Source organism: Diadema antillarum, unplaced genomic scaffold, assembly GCF_040938485.1.
Source record: "Diadema antillarum isolate AM-2024a unplaced genomic scaffold, OU_Dant_1.0 scf00000094, whole genome shotgun sequence".
In the NCBI taxonomy this organism is placed as follows: Eukaryota; Metazoa; Echinodermata; class Echinoidea; order Diadematoida; family Diadematidae; genus Diadema; species Diadema antillarum.
Genome location: NW_027270983.1, coordinates 1,428,077 through 1,439,391, shown reverse-complemented (window position 1 = coordinate 1,439,391; position 11,315 = coordinate 1,428,077). Strand labels below are relative to the sequence as shown.

The following is an 11,315-nucleotide window of genomic DNA, read 5'->3' as shown; positions in this document are numbered from 1 at the left end:
CTGACAGATGCACATTGGCATGCAGTATTCCTCTCCCAATTCCACACACCGAGAACATTCTACAACCAAGCCCTTGTTTGCATCCTCTTATTGATAGCAAATCCATAAAAATGATAGATACAAAGAGTATACAAAAACATGGGACTGCATGAAGTTGGAAATAAAAAGAAGAAGAAAGGTACCTCATCTGAATTTTCTCTATGATATCACAGGGTGGTTTGGGTAGCATTAACTTTGTGAAGATTCTCAAATGAAATGCAGGCTTTTGATAGCTAGAAAAACAAGTACAAAGTACAAAGTGAAGAGTGAATGTGCAAAATGGGGTATTATCAGTAGTACCACGATCATCATCATTACCTTTACGGATTACTTCATTTTCCTCTGCAAAATATCTGCAGGAGTTTAAAGAGCCTATTTCATGTCAAGCTGACACCCCTCCCCCCCTTTTTTTTTTTTGGGGGGGGGGGGGGTGTCTCCTTTTCCCCCTGAGGGGGCAGTTTGGGAATGAAGGATGTTACATGCAGTAAAGTATTTTTCATTCCATAGTTAGTCCCATGTGTGCAGTTATATGTAAGCAAATAAAATTTCAAGGCAGTCACTCCTGCCTCATTCATGCTAATGATACAATGTCAATAAAACAAATAGTGCACCCCATTAGGAATGTAATACAAATCAGAAACAACTCCTGAACCTCACCTCTCCTGATATATACAGGGATACTATAATACTAATATGGGTGCACAGGGTCATATACATTTGATAACGAACTAACTTATTTTGTGACATAATTTATCTGGTTTGACTTTTGAATCTACCGCTCCAAAACAATCTCCCTTGAAGGACAAACAGCATGAATTCATTGCTCTGGTTACATCACTTCAGGTGTATGATTGCAAGAGCAAAAAATGTTAGACAAAAGACAAAACATAACAAAATGTACACTCACCACTTTTTGCTGTATACTCTGTTATGCTTATTGTATCTGCAGGACACTTTCCCCCACTCTGCATAAAATGCACTCCCATGATTAAAAAAAAGAAAAGAATAAAAGAACAAAACAAACTTTCCAAGCAGCTGGGTTGGGATGTGCTAGGGATTTCATACAACTGCAAAGTTAGAATACCTAACTAATAAATGTTTTCACAAAAGAAAAAGGGTTGGATTAGTTAATTTCAAACCTATATACATTTATGATAAGCATTTCAAATATTTTCATAAATTAGTGGTTTTACCATTCCTAGCAGAAACTGTAATTTTGGGTAATACGTTACTTTTGTAACTCATTATTATTTTGTAACTCATTATGTATACATAAGATTCTGTCCAACAAGTCCACCCCTAAATTTATCTGTCTTTAGCATCTTCTGGGGAAAAATAAAAACAACAAAACAGGACAGAAGACTTTACGTGCACTTGAAAAGCAAAGTCACATTTATCGCCTCAAATCCGACTGCATGCACATTAAAATCACATATACATGTACATTACGCCATAAGTGTGTTTGCGCACAGTTAAGATACACTCTTACAGACATGGGCATTTTAAGTGATTGGCATTTAAAGTCACACATATGGCTTGCCTTCCACATGACAAACAAGAATGACAAACAAAAAAAAAGATGTTGGGGCAGTACAGTGTATAAGGCACGGCACGCATGAAAAATATCAATTTGCTCTACTGGGACATATTCTGTCTTTTTTACTCTCCTGATTTGTTGAAAAGTTTGAAAAGAACCTAAACTCATTTTTGAGTGGGATGTGCTCTCTAAAAGGCGCTACAAGAGAAAACTAGACATAAGTCTAAATTATGCTGCTTTTGTTAATTATCTTCTATATTACCACACAGAACATTGTTTCATATGTTTTCTTTAATACTTTCTTTGTCACTTGGGTGAAAAAGGAACACAAGATACATAATTTGGTCAGAAGTTGTCCCATTTGTTTTCAGCAAGACAACGGGCACATGGAGGTAAACTTACAATGAAAAACAATAGTTGCCATAGAAACCAAGTTTTCATTTGGGGCAATGACATCACGTTAGCAGAGGGGGTAAAGACGAGATTTATAACACCGTTCAAAATCTATGGCATTAGCAACCTTTTAGATTTAATCTGATGATTGACACAGAACAGAACTAGAATCCCATGTACAGTTATTGATGTAATTGCAATGAGATGACATACAATCTGTGTAACTGGAGTGCACACTTTGGAACAAGAAGTATATATTAAAGAATATCTTTTTGGTACAGTTTACTATCAAGATGATTTCAACTCAGTCAGGATTGATATACCACATCCAAGCCATACACATTTAATCAAAATGGCGCAAAATCTTTGTGCCAAGGTTAGCTCTACAGCATGAATTTCACACAATATGTAAAACACATGTAGGAACAGTCAGACTGTATTGTACAGTCAACTCTGTATGATTCAAATTAAACCTGTTGAAGTCATCATAAATTTCCGTACTAAATGTGGAAATGTATGTGACTTCATAAATAACTACAATACCGCCAAATTAATGCATTTTTCCTCAGCTGAATTGAATTGAGCCTAAATAGTAAGGAGTGAAGAGAACTTATTTATATATCTTCCTCTCTCAAGACATTAATCTTGAATATTGTTGCCAGATGCTATTCAAGATAAGGTGGGTCTGACATTTGTCAGTTCGCGGATTTCACATCTTCACAAAAAGGCATGGCCCGGATCAAAATAAATTTGAATACCGCCATTTTCATTCCAGCTATCCAAAAGGCACTTGATAATTTTTGACAATTATTTTAACCCGTTCCATATGGGAACCTGGTGGTCTGTGTATTAAGTTTGGGGGGATTTCAGAATTCAGTATGGAACGGGTTAAAGAGTTCACAGCTGGAAAACTCCTCCACCACGATTTTGGACCATGGTGCCAAGTTCATCCAAGACAACTTGCAAAACGAAATCGAGTGCTAGCAATGCTGGGAGCTGGATAACATTACACTACTATTGCAAAAATTGACGACGGAAGACATTGGACGATTACGGGATCAGCTAAACCAGTCCATGCCATCATCGTCATCATCGTCCCCAAAGAGTGGAGGAGGTGGGCCAGGCTTGAATGGCTGAAAGTAGAAGAAATGAAATTAACTGTTAAAAGAAAATTTCACCCTGATATTACATGGCTTGGAATGAAAAAAACATCAGAGAACTAGATATATCGCTACGGCGACTGATATGCCTCCGCCATAATGCATGGTTCTCCTAATAGGTCTATAGTACAATGTCTTGACAATGTGTGATGACAGTTTCACACAATTGGCAAAATATTAAAATGACAGGTTTGCCACAAATGTGCTGAATGTTCACTTTCCTAGAACTAGGTTCAATTGGATGAATGATTAAAATGTCAGAGTGCAGGTATTTGGGGGAACTGATGATTTTTACTTGACTTTTGACCCTTTTATAAGTTTATGCATTGAGTAATTTTCAAGGTATTGAGAAAAAGTATAATTTCAGTATCAAATGGGAAAATAGCATTATCTAAATCTGGCCTTTGACCTTTGACCTCACAGTTCCAAAGAGAATCACTGTTAGGTTGAACATGCATAAATATGTAAGTTTCATGATGATACCTTGAGTTACTTTTGAGATATGGAGGAAAAAGTGCAATTCAACACTTTCACTTGACCCTTGACCTTTTGACCTTTGACCTTTTGGCAAGAAACTTCCCACAGAATATATATCGGGTAATACATGCATACATCAAGTAAAAAAAAAAAACCTTCAGGCATTGCACAAATATAAGGAAAGTAGTGATATTTTGAGGAGTTGACCTTGACCTTTGATGCCCTGACCTTTGAACCATGACCCCCAACTTCCCTAGATAATCACTGCCCATTGGAACAAGCATATATACTAAGTTCCATGAATATACCTTGAACCATTTGCGAGATATGGAGAAAAACATGAATTTTCAACCTTTTTTTTACAAAATAACCTGTGACCTTTGACCTTTGACCCCATGACCCTAAAATCCAAACAAAGTATTATCCCCCAGGATATACCCTCAGACCAAGTTTGATGTAAAACCACCACACGGTTCTTGAGATATCGACAAAAACAAAACGGGACGGACGTACGGACGGACAGACGGACGACCCGAAAACATAATGCCTCCGGCCACTTCGTTGGTGGAGGCATAAAAAGAGCAGCAAAAAAATTGGGAAAAACATCAGACATATACAAACACTTGGGAATTCTTAAAGTTGTTTGTAGAGAAAGATAAGGCCACTAAGGTACCACTTACACCATAGGGTTAGTGGCACTCATAACGCCCTCACCTTTCTCAACCGACGAAGTTAACCCATTGAGGACAAGTCCCGAGTATACTCAGACAAGTGTTTATGGGAAATGCATTTTGTAGCAAAGTCAGCTCATCCTCAACGGGTTCATAGAGTATGACAAATTGGCAATTCTGTGTGATGTAGGTGTTGAGCAGCTCTTCATTTGGTTTGTCAAAACATCACCAATTTTCATTTTTCTACTGGAAAAATTTTCTTCAGACCTGTTCTTGGTATATAATTAGAGAATTATTTTTCTGCATGTCCTTTTCAGCGAATAAGTTTTGTCTGTCTACATATTACAAATAAACATTATTGGGTGTGCTATGCTTTCTAAAGAGGACAGGGAACAATTTGGAATTGGTATCCATGACAACAGGAATGATGTTTTAAAGGAATGGTACAGTATTGGTGGAGATGAAAATTGGGCTTTAAGTTTTTTGCGAGGTACAATGTATCAAGAAAACACTGTGAAATAGTACACAGCATACCATTTTAAGAGGAATTCAAAGTTTATTTAATGAAAATCGGGTTTGGAATAGCTAAAACATCCAAAAACAAAGTAAAGCAAAATGATCTTAATAAAATGTGGGCCCCACACTTTATTAGGATCACTTTGTTTTGGATATCTCAGCCATTTCAAAATCAATTTTCATTAAACAAACGTTGAAATCCTTATGGAATTACAAGCTCTTTCAAATTTCATATGAGGTTTCTCACTATCTCACCAAGAAGTGATAAAAACCTGAAGTTAAGTCTCAACCAAAACTATATGATCCCTTTAACATCTACTCACATCTTCTTCATCCTCGGTCTTCTTGGTAGTCTTGGCTGGTGTGGGCTTCTTCTTCTCCGCCTTCTTCTTCGTGGTGACGGGGATGGAGAACAGGTTGTCATCATCATCATCACCAAAGATGCCGCTACTGCATGGATGAGAAGGATGTATAGGCATGAGAGAGGAACGATTCACTAAAACTGATGTCAAAAGGAGACACAACCACACTCTGTTCATAATGATGACAATCTTAAGGGCATAATTTACCATTTGCAGATGAAACAAAAACCCAGCATTAGTGCTTTAAAATAGTTCTAAAATGTGAGTTAGGGATAGAAACAACCACTGTAAAAATTTGAAATAGTATAATCAATGTTAAGTATTGTTAAATACACAAAATGTGAATAATAGTTACAATAAGAATGTTTCCAGACTAAACCGTCTACAGTTATGGTTTAATGAGAAAAATAGTGACATCTCCCTTGTATACTTTAGGCTCTATTGCAAAAATTTTATATAGTAGGATGTTTTGTGATACAACTGACCTACACATATGCATCAAACGTGATGTCTTGAACATTTCTTAAATCACTGCTCCCAAAGGTAAACAGGACCTTTACCCGGTTGAGGATGAATCCCGAGTATACTCGAGCAGGTGTCTATGGGAAATGCGTGTTGTAGCAAAATCTTCAATGGGTTAATGGCCAATGTTCTCATGATGTCCAAGAAACTGCCAAGACGTTTACACATGGGTAGTGAAAACGCAGACATGAATCATATCTATATCAGAGTTTGCACAGCACAAGAGTGAGAGCAAGGCATGCACACATAAAGACATGTGGAAGCTTTGCTGCAGGATGCGAATAAATAATGCAAGAAGACTTATATACAAGATGCTGTATAATTGATGAGCATCCAGATGTGGGCATGTCTCCCAGATTACAGCCAACATATGTCACCATGATGTCACAGATTAGAAGAATTTGTTATGGATGTGTTTGCACATCAAATATATTTCACTTAAATACTGGTTAAAGAAAAGTATTCATAATATTGTACATGAAAAAAGTATCGCAACTAAAGCGCAAAAGTCAGGGCCGATATAAATTTACTCAGTGTTGCCATCCTTGCAATAAGATATTAGTTCCAGTTTACCACAAATCATCGCTTTACCATTGATGTAGTCTGACTTCTTACAGAGACGAAGGAAAGATTTCTGTAACTGCAGCAAGAATTTTTCTTGGACTTGTACAGTCACTGGTAAACCAGCTAACGAACTACGCCCTCTACTGCCTTCTGTCAGCAAAGGGAAATGGGTGAATGACAGCATTGTACCTGATGTCCTCCTTCTTGGATTTCGCCTTCTTGGGTTCCTCCTCATCCTCAGGGAGTTCTGGAGGCAGCTCCGGAGGCAGCTCAGGGGGTTCACGGTCAAGTACGGTGGGGAGGGATGGCACGTCCACAGCATGAACACCACTGGTCTCGTCTCTCTTCTCCTCCTTCTCCTTCTCCTCTTCTTCCTCCTCCTCCTCCTCTTTGGTTTCCTCTTCCACCGCATCTCCATCGGGAGCATCTGGTGGGGAGAATGGATCTGCATCCTCATCCTCAGCTTCTTCTTTCTGTGTCAGTTAAAAAAAAAAGACGGGAAAAGAGAAATAAACCAAAAACAATTCTTAAAGTCACAAGTCTCTTTCTGTTGTTGTTTTATTATATCCCTCTATGAAGTCATTGTTATGATATTTCTGCTTTCATAGAATACCAAAGTGATGATGTCGCAGTCTTTTGATATAGCTGGGGTTTAGAACCAGGTGCAAGCATGAGTAGCAGCAGTAGCATTCATAGATATTCAGGTCAGGTAAGATTGTTTAGAACTCGTTTCCATGGCAAAGAATGGTCATGATATCACACTTTGGTACTCAAGCATTCTATTTGATGTACAGTATAACATAATGTATGCATTCATCTGCTTGACATCCAGTTTCCTTTCCTGAGGTTAAGAGGTCATACCTTGTCCTCCGCGGGGGCATCCAGTTCTCCTGGTAGGTCAGGGATGTCGCTGAGTGCTCGGAGCTTTTCGCCTCCAACATCCAGGTGACTTGCATCAGTCTCCTCCATGTCTGCCCCACCCTGGGCTGGGGGTAGCTCTGGTGGAGGCTCGGGCGGAGCCTCAGGTGGTCCTGGGGGTAGAAGAACAGCTGGCGTGGTGCTCGCTGTAAGCATCAAACAGAAATTTGAAGCATGTTCAACCAACTGTGTATTATGTTTGACAAACTACCAGAGACATACATGTATTATGTATACCTCGGTATATGGACTAATATCTTTAGCATTTGCTACAATGATATTAGTTGAGTTTACGTGCATCAAACTCAAAAAAAGGGGGGGGGGGGAATAAACTGTAACTACGCTTGGTCATACATTAAGCACTGATTTGCTTTTTTCCTCTTGAGTGTTCAAATGCACACCACATGGACCTTACCTGTTCAGTTGTTACATTGTTCAGTTACATTGTTCAGTTGTTTATATAATTTGAATATGGACAATGCCTACACTAGAATGAAAAAAAAAAACTTGGACAGATACATGTACATGTATTTCTTTGTGCTATACCTGCATTGTATACATTGGACATTTGGTCTTGCAAGTATAAACTTTCAAACTAGCAGGGCAGTGAAAACTCATTCTGACGACAGCTTCGCTCATTTCTTTTCATTCATAAAAACATAAAACTGGCGCATATATGACCACCACAACTATTTCTTGGCAAGCTTTGACTCCTTCCACAGTGACCCAAAATGTAGTCTTCAAGCACTATTAGGATTCAAGAATTTGTATTCATGAACATCATCCAAGAACACATAGAGTTTATATCTATTTCAAGAGCATCAAATGTGCTCTGCTCTTGAACCCAATCAGAACCATGCATTAATTTACATTTGAATTTTCGGTCATGTGATATTTCCAGCTGCCATTAAAATCAGTATGTAGTAGGGATGGTAAGAAACCTACCCCTGTTGTTTGCACCCATTCCACCCACCTTCCTCCTCTTCTCCCTCTGAGCCCTCAGCAGACCAGAAGTCATCGTCCCGCTGGCTTCCTTCATCATCGGCATCCGCATCTTCTTCCTCTTCCTCTTTCAACGAGTCCACTCTCTCTCTCTCCTCCATGGTGCTAGCCTTCTCTTCTCCCACCCCGTCAACATCCGCATCTTTTGTGGGTTCGCTGGCAACCTCCTGAGGGACAGCCTGACTGGACGGCGCAGCTTCTGTTGCAGGGCTCGTTTCCATGACAACTGCTTCCTCCTCCACCACTTTGTTCTCCTTCTCCTCTTCCTCCTCTTTTTCTTCTTCTTCTTCTTCTTCCTCCTCCTCCTCCTTTTCTTCATCAGCCTCCTCGGGAGCTTCTTCTTGAGGTCTGGCTGATTCCACCACTTGCTCCTCCACCCTCTTCACAGACTCCTCCACTATAGCTGCCTTCTTGTCTGCTGCTGCTGCTGCTGCTGAGGCCTGAGGCTGAGAGGTCTGTCCAGAGGGAGGGGCTGCTCTCACTGGAACAGCTGACTCAGACTTGCTGACAGTCTTCTTAGCTGGTGCTTTCGTGACAACTTCTTCCTCTACCAGAATGAAAAATAATGGAAATGAGTCAGCAGTTTTCAATGAATTTGTGACAATAAATCTGAACTTTTTTTTGTATGAAATAGGTTGATGAATTTCTCATATTAAGTAACCTTAAGTCTTTACACAGCATTTTTAGGTTATAAAATGTAAGTGACAAACATCATATTCAGCTGAATAAAGCAGATTGCAGAAGGAAATTATTTATCCTACAGCATCATGGGATACGTGATAATACTCCAGCCACCACGCAGCCTTATGCAAGGGACACAAATTTGTACTTCAGAGCTTTCACAATAGAGAAAAAAAAAACTTAATTTATATTGTACAAGCAAACAAACAACTCTCACAGGATACAGAACGAGTATGTCCTTATGGTACTAACTTTTATTCACGGATTATGGTAGTTCATATTGAAAAATGTGGCAGAGATTTGGTGATAAATCGATATTTCATTCATGGCTGTCACGCAATATCTAACCCAAAAAGAAAGACCCTACACCATGGGCACAGTTGAAGACTCAGTTTATAAGTATTTAGAAAAGACCAGCTAAAATCATGAAGACATACATGTATATTCCTTTTTTTTCTGCTGATACTACTCTTATACTGATCCTTTACTATCAGCAAACATTCACCTACACACTCTGTCAGATAACAGCTAAGACTTGCATCTGCAGGGGTGCTATCCTGAATAGAAAATGATCATAGTGTACTTGCCCACAAATTCTCAACTCAGCTACCAAATCACTTGTAATCTAGCTAGTGATAGGACCTTCACAGTCAATGCGTCGAAGCTGTGGATTCATTTCTCTTGATCATCGGACAATTTGTCAACTCTTTTGAAAACATATCTACAATGTATTCTACATGTACATTCACTCCAAATGTCCAATCGGTAGATTGAAGCTCACGCAAAATTATTTTCACTATTATTTTGAATTATGTTTATAAATTTCCTATTTATGTAATTTTGTATGTTACAGTAATCAGAGCCTTGAGGGAAGAGCATATTTAAGATTAACTGCATTGTATTGTATTTTGTACAGATATTGCAAGGTTATTGTTTCAAATTTCTTGGCAGGTAGCTACATCTGAACACCAGCATTTCACTGATGTGCATGGAAGAACATCTCACCATCCTCCTCCTCTTCTTCTTCCTCCTCCTCCTCACTCTCCTCTTCTTCTTCTTCTTCACTCTCCTCCTCCTCCTCCTCCTCTTCATCTTCATCGTCTTCCTGTGATGCCTTCTTAGCAGCGTCTTTCATCACTTTCATCATGGTCACCTTGTAGAAACGGAAAAGAAAAAATATCATAAGACTTTATTTCAGATAGAGGGAGAAAGACAGAAAGGTGCAATTAGTTTACATGATGCAGTAAATGACTACCCATGAATGCCAAAGGCAAAACGGGCTGGTAAGAAAAGAGTTTACAAAAGCCATCCAACTTCGAATTCATGGTCTAGTGGAGATGACACCTGTCCAGAGGAGGTCGTAGCTTCGAATCCTGCTCGAGTATATACGCCTATGATTTTTTATCATGGCTACTACTAAAGCACTGACCAATTCAGTGCTTATTTACATCGATGTAGGGCAATTTGTCAATCAGTTGCAATGAAAACATCTCAACCGAAGAATTTCATGAATTCAAGTAATTATGCAGTATCTGCTGCATGCTATAAGGATTAGAGACAACACTTGCTGTTGGGCGGAAGCTCGGTGGTCTAGTGGAGATTACACCTGTCTGGAGATCAGGTTGTAGGTTTGAATCCTGCTCGAGTATGTATGCCCATGATTTTTTTATGATGGCTACTACTAAAACACTAATCAATTCAGTGCTTATGTACATTGACGTAGGGCAATTTGTCTATCAGTAGCAAAGTCATCCAAGTTTTGGTGGACTTGGATTGTGAGATAACAATGTGGTGGGGGGGAAAAAAGCATTCTACAAGTGAATTAAATTCTAATTTTAATGGCACAGCACCAAAAATCTCTATAATGATATAAACCCGTCACATGCACTACAAAGAAAGGAAAACTGTTGCAACCTTGCACAGCATTTACAATGACTGCACACAACAAAAGTATGAAAAAACAAAGAAGAGAAGATTATTAGTGATCAAATAGCTGTCAAGATTATATCATGCCTAGTTGTAGAAACATGCTTCATACAACATACAAGGTACAACTCATCTCCTTTAAAATGCCACGAGTTTAGGATGCAATCTTTTCCCTCTTGGTTTCTGTATCATTCTCCCATCTAGCCTATACCCATTTGCATCAAGAGAAATGGACAGATTCATATACATGTACTTGAACATCTGGGTTTTAGGGCAAAGGGCAGAAGGCCTACAGGATGCAAACAAACAAAACTAGAAAAGCACTCGGAAAGCGCAGACCTTTGCCAAGCACATATGCTGAAAATGGCCCTATTTTCCATAAGACTTCCAGAAAAAAAAAAATTATAACCCTGGATTCGGACGGTCAACCAGATTACAACCAAAATTTATTCATCAGTTCCTCATGTCATTATCAACTTTTCCTGAAAATTTCATCCAAATCCACTCATAACTTTTGACTTATTTTGAAAACAAACATACAGACAAA

The 11,315-nt window shown here is 38.8% G+C and overlaps 1 protein-coding gene across 1 annotated transcript in view; it reads right to left on the bottom strand.

Annotated features, from left to right (window-relative positions):
• Nucleotides 1-3,027: 3,027 nt before the first annotated feature.
• LOC139718436 (FK506-binding protein 15-like) overlaps nt 3,028-11,315 on the bottom strand; it is a 150,014-nt gene continuing 141,726 nt past the window's right edge. Inside the window, exons 27-33 of the mRNA XM_071629907.1 lie at nt 9,848-9,995; nt 8,485-8,708; nt 8,105-8,192; nt 7,103-7,305; nt 6,431-6,714; nt 5,117-5,243; nt 3,028-3,102 (exon numbers count right to left, since the gene is read on the bottom strand). Of these exons, the coding sequence (XP_071486008.1) occupies nt 3,028-3,102; nt 5,117-5,243; nt 6,431-6,714; nt 7,103-7,305; nt 8,105-8,192; nt 8,485-8,708; nt 9,848-9,995 (1,149 nt within the window). The remainder of the gene's footprint in view (nt 3,103-5,116; nt 5,244-6,430; nt 6,715-7,102; nt 7,306-8,104; nt 8,193-8,484; nt 8,709-9,847; nt 9,996-11,315) is intronic.